The sequence below is a fragment of the Myotis daubentonii genome, chromosome 1, assembly GCF_963259705.1.
Source record: "Myotis daubentonii chromosome 1, mMyoDau2.1, whole genome shotgun sequence".
Lineage (NCBI taxonomy): Eukaryota > Metazoa > Chordata > Mammalia > Chiroptera > Vespertilionidae > Myotis > Myotis daubentonii.
In genome coordinates, this window is record NC_081840.1 from 7,730,548 (window position 1) to 7,745,065 (window position 14,518).

General features: G+C 43.4%; 1 protein-coding gene across 4 annotated transcripts in view; it reads right to left on the reverse strand.

Annotated features, from left to right (window-relative positions):
• The window catches only part of UNC79 (unc-79 homolog, NALCN channel complex subunit), a 226,932-nt gene that overhangs the window by 56,501 nt on the left and 155,913 nt on the right, over positions 1-14,518 (reverse strand). For all 4 annotated transcript variants that reach the window (XM_059687243.1, XM_059687253.1, XM_059687233.1 and 1 more), the window contains 3 exons: positions 11,528-11,635; positions 5,409-5,492; positions 593-695 (listed from right to left, as the gene is read on the reverse strand). In XM_059687243.1, the coding sequence (XP_059543226.1) occupies positions 593-695; positions 5,409-5,492; positions 11,528-11,635 (295 nt within the window). The remainder of the gene's footprint in view (positions 1-592; positions 696-5,408; positions 5,493-11,527; positions 11,636-14,518) is intronic.

Sequence of the window (14,518 nt, forward strand, 5' to 3'; positions counted from 1 at the left end):
GGAGTTCACCAGGCAGAGATAATACAAAGAGAAGGGCACCAATGAAATCACAGAGGAGAGCACACACCAGGCATGCTCTGGAGATGATGAGGGGGCTTGACAAAGAGTTCCCGGCGAGGAGTGGCAAGGCCATACCTTCACAATCAAATGGGCCTTTTGTAAGTGAAGGCATTTGGAATTTATCCTATAAGAAATCTGGGGATATTGAAGGCTGACAAACCAGGACATAACCAGTTTGAGATTCAGAGAACAGATCCTGCTGGTAGAATGGGAATAAGGATCAAGTCTCCAACTTATCCCATACTAGCAATTTGAAGCTTCTGGTTGAGGGGTTTTATTTGTGTGAAATTATTGTTGGAATCATTGGTAAGTGGATATTATCTGCATTCGTCCAAGTTTTTTAAAATGACTCTGCATAAGTGGAGTCATTTGCTGCCGTGTTTCTAGAATAATAAATGCATCCCAACACTTATGGCTACAGTCACTTGAAGAACAAATTATAGGACGCCTCCTCTGATGCTTTCTCATAATCACAGGGAGCAAACTCTCAAATTCTGCAAACACCGCGAAGGAAGTCACTGTGTGCACTTACTTGTCAGTCATCACCGTCGGCTGCTCGTCTGTGAATTCCTCGGGTGCCGGCACGAACATGCTGACGATGCTGGGTGCTGACAGCAGGCTGGACTTAGTGGCCCCTGGGCAAGCAGCAGAGACAAATGGTGAGTAAACATCTGTTTCATGGGGCCAGGAAAAGCCCGTTCTCCTCATAAATGCTCCCAAGATCACATTCACAGGGAAGTGGCGTCGACAGCCCAAACCCTCAAGAGTAAAATGAATTCCAGATTGAGATTTGTTTCTGCTCATATGGCTTTAAAAGCCAGATTCCTCTCTCTCTCTTTGCTTCTTGACCTTGAAAAAATTAGAAAAAGTTCAGGTGCCAATAAGGGTACTAGGACCAAGATGAAAAAGGGGGGAAATCTACTCGACTCCCCTAAATGAGTTATGGCCTTATTTGCTAGGCAAAAATGGGAGCTGCCCTTACAATAGTGTCTCTAAAATCACAAATATGTACTAACACTAAAATGTTGTGACTTTGGGAAAGGAATAAGATCCCAGAACTCCACACCCCTAAGTAAGAGGAGATGTTTGAGCTGAGAAATATCCGGATGTTTTTTTACTTTGGAAATTAATATGATAAGCCCCAAAGCAAAAGACTTCATTTTTCAAACTGAAACATTTAAAAATGAAATATCAAGTGTTTGGAAAGAATCAGCAGCCAGTGTCCTCAGCCAATCAATACTACACAGTTTAAAATTTGGGGTTCTGATGCCGTCAGAGAAATCTGAGGCAGGAAACTTGGCAACATGGTCTATTGATGAGTACATCTGGAGTAGGAGACTGCTCTCCGTCAAGAAAGCCAGCAGTGTGGGGCCCGTTTCCGGGAGCGTGGAAACGAGGCTCTCCAAGAATCCCAGAGCGACGGTCCAGAGACACGCTCTGCTCTACGAAACAACCCGAGACTCTGAGCTCTCCAAGCAGGAGAGGAGGCAAGGAAACCCAATGGCCGTGAAAGAATCTGTTTTTCATCAAGGAACTGGCAATGTGGTGCTGAAAAACAAAACGTAGCTGCATGATCTTTCCTTAATCGGGGAAAGATGATGATGCAGAGAACGGGTTTCCAAAGGAACTGACATAAAAATTTTAGAAACCCAGCCAAGTGGGCAGGCAGTGTGCGTCAATCTGAGGGAGAGAATGGTATGGAAGACTTTGAAGAGGCACAGTGCTGCCAGGCTGGCCAGGCTCCCTCGCCTGATCAAAGGCTCCAAATGTGCTGCTCAGAAGCCCGAGATCTGCAGACCCAAAGGCCAGGAAAGGATCTGAAAATACCTTTATGTTACATTTAAAGAACCCAAACGGGAATCCAAATTTTACCGCTTACTTATCAGCCGTTTCTGAGATGCTGCTCTTTCCTAAGTGCACCCAAGTGTATCAATAACACAGATCTCCAGTTGTGTCCTTAAAGATGTAGTTTGGAATGGAAGCAACAGTATTTATTATCAGCATAAGTGTAAATTGATTAAGAGTAGAAAAGGCAAGAAGAGGGCCAAGATAAAAGAAGACAAGATTGATTGTTAAGTGGTAATGTAAAGAGCATGAAACCAAAACGTGGAAAGTTTAAACCCAACACTCCACATACTTTTCACATTGACAGACCATGTCTACCAGATTCCAAAATGCCTGTGCTAAACATGGAAAAATTCAGCTCACTAGATATATGGTGATATATGCACAGTCTTACCAGAAACATAAGAAATTGATTATTTTAAAAGCCTGAGTCAAGGCTTTGAGAAGATCACTGCCTATTGTTATAATGCAGAAATCACAATTCAAGAAAAGGGAGGGAATCAAAATCATTTGGGTGGTTTTAACCGATTATTATCCAGTACAAACACCACAAACAGATATTTTTGACAACAGCAGCGTGAAGTTGTTTTTTCAAAGGACAACGCAGAATGTGTGATGCGATATTCCTGGCAGTCACCTATAAAAGCATATCGGTTAAGTTACGGGCAATGGTTCCCATAGGGCAACATTAGCTAGTGATGTGAGAGCAAAGAGCAATGTGCCAAGAGAAGGCGGGAAATGCAAAAGGAAGCCATAGGCCGCGGCTACCTTTCATTATAGCTGAGTCACCACTAAGTCTGCAATATTAGAGGCAGTCTCATGATCCCCCGTTGTCGGCAACACTTCTGGTGCCACCACCTATGGTTCCCCTACTAAATACCCAGCGTGCATGCCATACGGAACTAGAAACAGAAACAGAAGGTTCTTAGAAACTTTAGAATAAAGAGGGGACCTCCTCCAAAGCCCAACTTCCAAGCTGGAGATTTTGAACCTGGGAGATAAGAGAAAGCATAACGAATTGGTCTGTCTAAAGCAGCAGTTCTCACCCTGTGGGTCGCGACCCCTTTGGGGGTCGAACGATCCTTTCACAGGGGTCGCCTAAGACCATAAGAAAACACATACATAATTACATATTGTTTTGTGATGAATCACTATGCTTTAATTATGTTCCATTTGTAACAATGGAATTGGGGGTCACCACAACATGAGGAACTGTATGAAAGGGTCGCGGCTTTAGGAAGGTTGAGAACCACTGGTAAAGCAAGCACGCATGCACACTCAGTCCCCACGTGGCATCAACGGGCTCTTCATTTACCATGGAAGAGCCGTGCCGTCTTTGTTCTCATCACCTCACCCCATGTGTGCTGCTAACTGTGTCACTAGTGTGTGCTGCTGTGTCACTAGTGTGTGCTGCTGTGTCACTAGTGTGTGCTGTGTCACTAGTATATGCTGCTGTGTCACTAGTGTGTGCTGCTGTGTCACTAGTGTGTGCTGCTGTGTCACTAGTGTGTGCTGCTAACTGTGCCATTAGTGTGTGCTGCTGTGTCACTAGTGTGTGCTGCTGTGTCACTAGTGTGTGCTGCTAACTGTGCCATTAGTGTGTGCTGCTGTGTCACTAGTGTGTGCTGCTGTGTCACTAGTGTGTGCTGCTAACTGTGCCATTAGTGTGTGCTGCTGTGTCACTAGTGTGTGCTGCTGTGTCACTAGTATATGCTGCTGTGTCACTAGTGTGTGCTGCTGTGTCACTAGTGTGTGCTGCTGTGTCACTAGTGTGTGCTGCTAACTGTGCCATTAGTGTGTGCTGCTGTGTCACTAGTGTGTGCTGCTGTGTCACTAGTGTATGCTGCTAACTGTGCCATTAGTGTGTGCTGCTAACTGTGTCGCTAGTGTGTGCTGCTGTGTCACTAGTGTGTGCTGCTAACTGTGCCATTAGTGTGTGCTGCTAACTGTGCCACTAGTGTGTGCTGCTGTGTCACTAGTGTGTGCTGCTAACTGTGTCACTAGTGTGTGCTGCTAACTGTGTCACTACTGTGTGCTGCTGTGTCACTACTGTGTGCTGCTAACTGTGCCATCAGTGTGTGCTGCTAACTGTGTCACTAGTGTGTGCTGCTAACTGTGTCACTAGTGTGTGCTGCTAACTGTGTCACTAGTGTGTGCTGCTGTGTCACTAGTGTGCGCTGCTAACTGTGTCACTAGTGTGTGCTGCTGTGTCACTAGTGTGTGCTGCTAACTGTGTCACTAGTGTGTGCTGCTAACTGTGTCACTAGTGTGTGCTGCTAACTGTGCCATTAGTGTGTGCTGCTAACTGTGCCACTAGTGTGTGCTGCTGTGTCACTAGTGTGTGCTGCTAACTGTGTCACTACTGTGTGCTGCTGTGTCACTACTGTGTGCTGCTGTGTCACTAGTGTGTGCTGCTAACTGTGCCACTAGTGTGTGCTGCTGTGTCACTACTGTGTGCTGCTAACTGTGCCATTAGTGTGTGCTGCTAACTGTGTCACTAGTGTGTGCTGCTGTGTCACTACTGTGTGCTGCTAACTGTGCCATTAGTGTGTGCTGCTAACTGTGTCACTAGTGTGTGCTGCTGTGTCACTAGTGTGTGCTGCTAACTGTGTCACTAGTGTGTGCTGCTAACTGTGCCACTAGGTCACGGACAGGGACCAGAGTTTGCTCGACCACCCTGATTTTCTGCTTCTAAAAGCTTTTCCTAGGCCCCTAAATGAGAAGAGTCTCCTCTCATCCGATACGGAGACTATAACTGCTACTCAGCGCCATACAAATGTTAGCAACATCTGGAGATAAATATCCCCTCATCCCAAGGGAAAATAAGAGTGGTAGGAATAGCAGGTCTGCTTGATCTAAGGGGCTAGCTAAGAGATGTGGTCATGATTCATTTTTACTTTTTACGAATGATAGGTTAACCTGCTTTCTGAATTAAAAAAGAACAAAAGTAATGATTAACTAGCCATGAGACGAATTTTGAAAATACACGTCCTGATGAACTTAGCACAGACTCATCCTCCGCTTGCTCCTAGGAGCAGCACCATGTCAAGAGCGCACCCTGTGCCATTTCAGAGGCTGAAAAGAAGCTCTGAGGTCATTCATCAGGGACCTTGACATTCTGGCGGGAACACAGAGAAGCTGGGCCATGCCCAGGGAAGCAGGTTCCGGGTGATATGGAAAACGGACACAGATCGGGAGGGAGACCGAAGGACCCAGGATGTGTGTCCAGGACAGACTGGGGAATAAGCAGCAGGTGACTACTGAGGGAGACCAGCCTTGTTTTGCGTGGTCCCGAGGGTGGGAAAGTCTCTCTGAGGAAGAACTTCTTGTTGGTCATGGTCAGAGACGTCATGCATTCCCGCTCCCTGGACATGTTTGAGCAAAGGTGGGAGCCACTCCACAGAGCTGCCAAACGAGATTTCCGCACCCGCTGGGTGACTCAATGATTGACAGATACAGTTTCTTCAGTTTCTCACAGCCTGAGATTCTGTGACTCCACTCACCTCTCATTCTCAGTGGCTGTCCCTCCAGGTCAGGGTTTAGGCACATTGGCACGTTACATTGGCGTTTCCCCGGCTGTATCTGTTCTGTGGACAAATAGAGCATCCCAGTCTCAATGTGGTCAACTGAGCACAATTCACAATCCAAAGAATTTAACCAGATCGCTCGGGGCCATGTTTTCAGTCATGGTTACAGTTGATTATTAACATTTACAAGAAACATCCTACTTTTTAGGGCAGGGCTGTTTGGCGTTTCACTACAAATCTGCCCTTCAGGCCTATGAAATGCAATTAATAGCAGCAGAGCATCTAAAACCATCCAAAAGTAGACCAGATTCCACCACTATCACCCCCAAAAGAGCTCAAATCCCATCTCTCTTGATATGAAATGAGAAAAACAAAAGGCTAACGTTACAGCCATAAAGAAATGTTTTATGCGAATCAATAAATACATAAGTGATCATTTGGGGTAATGGCCAGAATGGTCATACAGAAAACATGTGGAACTGGTAGCAAGGAAATGACAGGCGTGTGAGGACTGAGGAACAGGAATAAGGGGGCAGGGCGGAAATGGGGGAGCGGTGCTTCGGGAACATTGGTTTCATGTGAAAGATGAAGCAAAGAAGTAAGCCAGCTACACGTGGACGGAGGAGACAGGTGCTTTGTGAGCGAGCAGTGCACGCTGAGGGGACTCGATCATGCTTTAGGCTGTCTGTCTTGGTGTGTCTACATGGCTAGATCTGTTCTTTTGCAGGCTAGTGAGCCACTGAATCAATGTATGTGGTATGACGTACTATGCCTCCTAACACTGAACTACAGGTTCATCGACTTTCCTCTGACCCTGGCTTTGGGGAGAACTTTTTATGGCATGAACAAAAACAAGAATGTTGTGATGAAGCTCTAGTCGGACTTGGTGACCAGAGAACCAACGTGGAGGATGGAAAAGCAGCCCAGGGAAACCCGGGTGAAAGAAATGCAGATAGCATGGAAATAGTGAGTATTAACTGCGACACCAGAGTGACATGAACAAGGCGGAAGTTCGGTTGAAAAGTGAAAAATTCAGTTAAATGGGTTATTTGGCATCATGCAGATTTTTTTAAGGTTAAAATTTAGATTGGAAATTGAGCTCTATTTGCCTTTTTATCTCTACTGAGTCAAACAAACTGGGTTGTCATTGTAGTCAGAATCTAAAATGGTTAGCTTAGGCTGAGCTACTGGCTATAGAAAACAGTACAATGGTGAACTGCTTTCGGGAGCCCACAGGTCAACCGAACAAAAGCTGGACATTTAATTACTAAAGAACTAACCAAACAAAAGCTTTCATTCTCAGTTCCTTACACAGCTTCATCTCAGTAAAGAGAGCAACTAAGTCCTCTTGGTGTGGACAGAAGACTTCGCCCAAACTCTCAAGACTGGCTATCCAATGTCTTCCTCCTGGTCTCCTTGCCTGTCGGCTTTCGGGCATGTCAGTACTCACTACCACCTATCAGTAAATGAAAGATAAAACACTAAACCCGCAAAATGTTAACAACCCTGATAAAGGCCAGGAGAATTGAAACTATCTGCTAAATGTAGGATTGAGTATAGTGTGTAGGATTCAGTCATCTAGACCAGCTCTCTTTTTCTTTCTTCCTTTCTTTCTTTCGTTCTTTCTTTCTTTCTTCCTTTCTTTCTTTTGAAGACTGGGGGGAAATAAGTTGAAATTATGTAACTATTATGGTTTTGAAAAAATAACACTATCTCAAGGTTTTGGACCTGTGGAAATTACAGTTCCTGGTCTTAAGGAAGGATATTAAAATAATTGCATATAACTGTAGCCAGAAAGTACTAGCCAAGATACTAAATTAGCCCGATCCAAGTGTTGGCCCCCAGATCAGAGTGACAAATCCTGATCTTCTCCTGGTGCGTGCATATTGCAAAGTGCTTTCACATGTGTAATTTTGTAACCCAAATGACCCATTTAATTAAAAAGAAGAAAAGCAGGCACTCAAAAGAACAGGATTGAGGCCGTAAGTACTGGCTTGAGAAAGTGGTACATGTGCAGAAAAACATGGTTATAAAGTATAGAAAATGCAGAGGGATCATGTGTAAACCAGACATGTCACGGCAGTCAGTCCTTACTTTAACATTGAGGTTAGATGCACTTCCATCGTATGAGCATGAGGGTGTGCTGCTGCAACCTGGTGCCCTGCTGACTCAGACACACAGCCCACATTCCCAAACCTACTGGCAGATCATGATGTCACTAGGCTGACACTGGCTATTATTATTATTACTATTAACAGTCCCTTATTGGGGTACTTTACAGTTTATAAAACCAAGAATATTGGTGACCTGGTATTTTGTTTTGTACTTTTAATTCACATCATGAAATCATAGTGCCATTCCTTCCTTTATGCATTTACGTCATTAAACTCTCAGACAGATAACCTAATATCTGGAATCTGGGTCTTAGAGAGGGGAAAAAAGAGTTGGATCAACCTAGATGGGAGAACAGGTGGCTCTACAATGCTTGGAAAGTTTAAGTAGACTTATTAATTACTTTAAGGGTTTTAAAAAATTATTTGAACCACAGAGCACAAGAGAACGTCTATTCCTTAACAAGGGAGCAGAAGGGACCCAGGGAAAGTGGCATTAGCTCATCTGAGAGGTAAAACAAGAAGAAAAAGCTTGACCCACCAGTGTCCCAGTTGCTGATGTTATGGGGGGCGCTAGACTGATGCTCCAGCTGTCGCTTCATTAACTGGCTCATTGTCAGAGCTCCCAGGGATCCCCTTTTCCTCTGCCTACACTGAGCTATATGAAGGAAATTAGGAGATGATTACTAGGGGGATAAATCCGCATGGCACGCAAAGGCTCTACACATCCAGATAGAATCTTAATTGAGTCTTCACCAGCTATTCGTCACTGTTTGGTAAACTGTATGCTCCTATCCAAATGAAAAACTAAAGCACCACGCTATTCCAGGCGCCTTTCTCCACTCGGTAGAGAAAAACACACTGTCTGTAGCCAGTACATATTTAGTCCAACAACATGATTTTTGTCATTAACTTTTTAGTTATATATCTGCCTTGTTCCAAAAAGTATTTAAGACAGATGATTTCACTTTGAATTCATAGTTCAACTTTCTTTAATGGAGCTGGTGCACATATAGTTTCCTTTTCCGTTATATCCCCTGACGTCTCCGTATGAGCCTACTATTTGAGAAGTGTGACTCGGATAGTATTCCGGAAGTATATTCTAGCACAGTATAGTCTTTATCAGGTTAGCTAACATCTTGGTGTCAGAAAGCCGTGGTAACATTTTTATTCTGCAGTTGGGCACTGACAAATACGCCACCAATGAAATGCCAAGTTATAAGCATGTCCAAACCAGAAAGAAACAGGAGAAGCGCCTCTGCCAGGAGACTGCCAGTGAGAAAGCCGCCTGCCACGGCTCTCCGATCCCTCCCAGCAGCCCCACCCCTCCCGGCCCCCGCCCAGCGAGAAAGGCAGCGCACCACCGATGTGCTTTTTCTAAAAGATCCCAAACACCGGGATGTGTGAGAACTTGTGGCCATTCACCCTCTTATAAGGACAATTTCAGAAACTGAAGCTCTGCACGTCATGACCCAGAAGGGGATGGTAGCAACTGGGATGACTGTATGGTCCCCAGAAAGTCTTGAGTGTCATAGGCAGGTTTCTCAATCATGGTACCAAGGCAGCAGCCTGGTGTGATGTGAAATCAATCACAATATTGCTTTTCATGTAGTTAGCATGCTGTTTGATTCATGGTGGTCATGGCATGCGTAGCTACAAAATAATCAGCTAATAAACTGATGAAAAGAGAGGGGTGTGATGGGGATTCTTGTGTCTTGGAATCCAGCTTAACTGAATTCATGGAAATGACGATGCAAACTAATATGAAAAATCTCTGATTCTTCTGGTTGATTGGTAAAACTTACAACTTTATGACTCACTTGAAAAGTACAGCCTCTTTAAAATTCAAAAGTGAAGCTCTTTTAGAAGATTTAAGAAATTTAAAAATTAGCAGAAAAAATAGATGTAAAACCTCTAATGATTGAATAATTTCTCCAATTCCCTGTTTTTAAAGACAACAGAATTCCCTAAGAATAAAAATCCTTAATAGTTAGCTCAGCGTGTAAGACCCCTGGCATTATGCCTGCAAGAACATATCAGCAAGAACCATCTAGTACGTGCTTGTAGTGAAGGGAAGGAGGAAGGCGGAAATCTAAGGATACGCTATGCTAAACCTGAAGGGACTTGATTCCGTCACGAATGGGGATTATGATACGTTGGCTACATTTATTTTATGATACATTTAACTAGCACTTAGTTAAATGTATTCAAACTGACTTAGTCATCCTATCTCAAAGTATACCCAACTTGGAATTCTAACTAAATTCACTACCTTTTTATTTTTTTCATATGGCTCATGCAAATCGGGAGGAGAAAATACACTTTCATGATTTTAGTAAAAATGGGAATTTTAGCCTAAACATTGTGGCTTAGTGGTTGAGCATTGACCTATGAAGCAGGAGGTCACAGTTCCACTCCCAGTCAGAGCACATGCCCAGGTTGCGGGCTCGATCCCCAGTAAGGGTGTGCAGGAGGCAGCTGATCCATGATTCTCTCTCATCATTGATGTTTCTGTCTCTCTCTCCCTCTTCCTTCCTCTCTGAAATCAATAAAAATAGATTTTTTTAAATGGGCATTTTATCAGGTTATCAAATAGATTTTTTGTGATTAAAAAAAAAGAACTAGATTCAGAACTAACCATTCTTCTTGGCTACCAAAAGGGAAAATAACAGGCACTTGGAAACTCTTTCTTAGAGTTCCTATCACCTCTATTATAACTGATTGTGAAGTATTCTAAGGCAGCACGCTATACTAAAAAGAGCATGAGCTTGAAAAGTCAAACAGACCTGGCGCCAATTCCTGTCTCTACCACTTACTAGCTGTGTGACTTCAGACAAGTCATTTAGCCTCTCTGAACCTGTTTCTTAATCTATAAAATGGGGTCAATAACTTCTGCCATGCAATGCTAACGTAAGGACTGAATAAGACCACAACGTGTGTAAACCACTCGGCACAGTGTCTGGCACATGACAGAGGTTACATCAGTGCTGCTCTTAGTGCTTCACTAATATGACCGTGAACTCCTTAGGAGAAGGGATGTCTATTTATTCACATCTGATCCCCAGTGCCAAGCACAGTGCCGGCACCCAGCAGACCCTTAATAACTAGTTGCTGAATGAATGAAAGCAGGAATGAATGAACGATGAAGATGATGATGTGGTTCCGTACTACCAGTCCAGCATTTAAGTTAAGATCGTTATCTGGTTTTTCAGAATCATCCTCATTTCAAGAGAGTCAGATGAAAATTAACCAGCTCCCCGGGCAGCGTCCACATAGAACACAGACGATACCAGCACACGGGACCAGAGTTTGCAGAACTTGCGCCTGTTTGCACCTGATTCCTGCAGACAATTTCCTATTCGAAAGTCTCTTACTTGCCTCCACTGAGCCAGGTGGACACCCTTACCCTCACCTCAGCAGACCTCAAGCTCCTCATGACAAAATCTAGGACCCAACAACTGAAGGCAGTTTCCAAATAGTTGCCTCTTAGAGATCTTGTAAAAATTTCAGGCCATTTTTATTTCCTGGTCTAAAGGACTTGATTCCACCATGATGTTGGGATCATGAGATATCCAATACATCTATTTTATGATAACCCAGATAAAACTTGGTTAATGATGGAGGGAATTCAAACTAAAATGTTCCATGCAAAATTCCGCCATGCATAATGCTTTCCACTTGTCCCAAAACCCATTCCATGTTTTATGTTTAGGCTTGTAATATGTAATTATTATTTTATTGAATGATGAAATTCAGTGATTATTCCTTAACAAATGAGAATTCTTGGTCCATCAGTAACCATACTGATTTATCAAACACTTGAGATGTTGACAAAGGTGAGCCCGTGCCTCAGGGTCTCTGAGAACATACAGCATGGTGTCACCTAGGAAGCTAACACAACACTAAAAAAAGAAAACCAAGCATGTGACAATTGAAAATAAGGTAGCAGATAATGTTCCAAAATCAATGCAGAAGAAATCTTACTTGATATCGAGGAATGGCTGCTTGTTTCTGGCACACCTGCTTCCAGGGTAGGGGCGGACGAGGATTCTCGTGGCATTTCCAACGTAGAAAGTCCTTTAGTAGAGGGATCTGCAAGCATAAATAGTATTTAAAACTCAGGACACTGATTAAAACAAATTCTAGATAGAACCTTTTCTGTATACTTTCCCCTCTTGCCTAATACACTCATTCTACTTATATACCCATTATATACCGTTATATACTTTCTGACCCTACTAATTACTTTAATGGAATTACATCCAAAGTTTCATGGAGAACTGCTTGCGATTTACACTCTGCATCTGTAGCTAGGCCTCTCGGGGATCGATGACAGCACAAGGACAAAACTAAGCCCCACATGCTCACACTGCCCATCCCTGAGCAGGTCTCTTCACCTTCCAGACTGAATTTCTTTCCATCTAATACCTAAACTCGCTTACAGTTCATTCCATCTATATCATTCCACCACTCCACCTTTATCTGGCATTTTCCTACTCATCATTTACATCTCAATTTACACAGAAAACTTCCCCTTCAGGATGGTTTTTGAGACCCCTCCCCGACCCCCCAAATACAAACAAACAAACAAAAACTGGGTCAGGCAACACTCTTATGTAATTCCAGAGCACCCTGTCCTTAATCTCTCCCTAACCTAAAACACTATAATGTAATTTCCTATTTACTTGTCTATAAGTTTGCTAAACCATATGTAAAGTAGGGGCAGAGACTGGATTGAACATGAAATAATGTTAACTCAGATTTTATATTTTATTAATTGAGCAAGAAACAGACTGTATCATTTGCTTCTTCTATTTGACAGATGTATCCAAGGTGAAATATTTTCTGCATATGGTATTGTCTTAGTAATCTAATGGGGGAAAGGTACTCCACGTTACTCTAGGTAAAGATGATCTTTTAAAAGCTTTTGAAAAGTTTAATAGTTTATTGTAGCAAGCCTCCTAAAATTTCTTACAAACCTCCCTGCCACCTGCAGCAGCACTAACTATTGGACACAGAGAGCACCTCGGAGTCGCCACTATGTGCTTTCATGACTCTGTACTGCAGGTCGGGGATGCCCGCCCTAAGTGGCCTCGAGTTCTTAAGCTTAGTCATGTCTCGATCTCATCCTTTTCCTATGCTCAATCGTTTTTTCTTGCCACAGAGCAAAACGCCATAATATATACAACATAAGCAAGCAGATGCTATTCTGTTGCTGGATGACCACCAAACTTACAAAACTGTCAGAAATAAAAGTAAAACAGATCCTAGGTGAGAGCGTGGGTCTCCATCCAACACCCAGCAAGGAAGGCGAGGAGATCTGTATGTCTGTGGGAGGTGGGACACTACAGATATAAAATTATATGACTGTACAATATACATTATAAAATGTTTAAAGACATTATTGTAATTGTCAGATACTTCCTTCTTATTCTAGGAACAAGTATATTAATATAAAACCAACTTTCTCCTTAGTATCCCGGGGAACAATCTAACATAAGGATGAATAAAGAAAGAAACACACATACACACACAACATACCTGCAACCTATATATCATACACGCCCACCCCACAGACCTTCCATAGCAGCGGTTCTCAACCTGTGGGTCTCGACCCCTTTGGCGGTCGAACGACCCTTTCACAGGGGTCGCTTAAGACCATCCTGCATATCAGATATTTACATTACGATTCATAACAGTAGCAACATTACAGTTATGAAGTAGCAATGAAAATAATTTTATGGTTGGGTCACAACATGAGAAACTACATTTATAGGGCCAGAAGGTTGAGAACCACTGTTCTATAGTCTCCGATATACCTACTCTATAGACCTCTACAGCTTCTAGGCAATGCTGTCCTCCATCTATATGCAGAAACTTCCCTGGCTCCCAACAATAAAAAGCTACTCCAGTTTCCCTAGAAACCTTCGGAAACTTTCTGGCTAGTACCAGGGTCTTTCCCTTCCCCTGCCTGGCTGGCGCATGCCCTTTTTCAAATACCCTAACGTTCACTCAACAGATTTTCACAGAGTACCTTTGAGGTACACAGCTCTGTCCTATGAGGTAGAGAACAAACAGTCAGAAACCTCAGGAAATGCCCGGGCAAATAAAAGAGCTGAGCCTGTCCTCAAAGGAGTGGCTTTGTGTATGGAGCAGTGGGAGAAGCAGGACTAGAATCGAGGGACTAGGCCGGCACTGCCACCACCTGGCTGTGTGACCTGCAGCAAAGCCCATCACCTTCTGTGGGGGGGAGTGTCCTCTTACAGAAAGCGAGGTCTCTGAGCTCTCTGTCAGTTCTCAATGCTCTAGAGCAGGGGTCCTCAACCTTCCTAATGCTGCGACCCTTTAATACAGTTCCTCATGTTGTGGTGATCCCCAATCTCATTGTTACAAATTGAACATAACTAAAGCATAGTGATTACTCACAAAAACAATATGTAATTATATATGTGTTTTCCGATGGTCTTAGGCGACCCCTGTGAAAGGGTTGTTCGACCCCCAAAGGGGTCATGACCCACAGGTTGAGAACCGCTGCTCTAGAGCCTAGGAATTTAATAAGATAATCAGCCCTGACCAATTCCATCCCTTTTTTTAAAAGATCTGAGTTGAGACATGAGGAAGCGGCCAATCAGTAGCATGGCAATACTACGGCAGGCTGTGTTTTAGCCGGGCTACCTGCTTGCCACTTTTGCAAGTTATCTTTCTTAGAAACGGTGTCTCCAAGGAAACACAAGAAATGGCACTTGAGGCCGGAAACCCTGTGCTGTGACAACTTCACCTCCATGTGTGTCCACGGATTAGGGTCTCGGTGATAACTGGACTTTTTTGTTGTTGTCGTTCTTGAGGGGACACAATGTCCACCAGATTGCTGATATTGATTAAAATATATAATCAACTGAAGGCCCTAAATGAGTATACAGTCAATTCTTCATTATTCTAAGCACTTTTTGCTTTATTTCAGCCCTGTGTATTTGT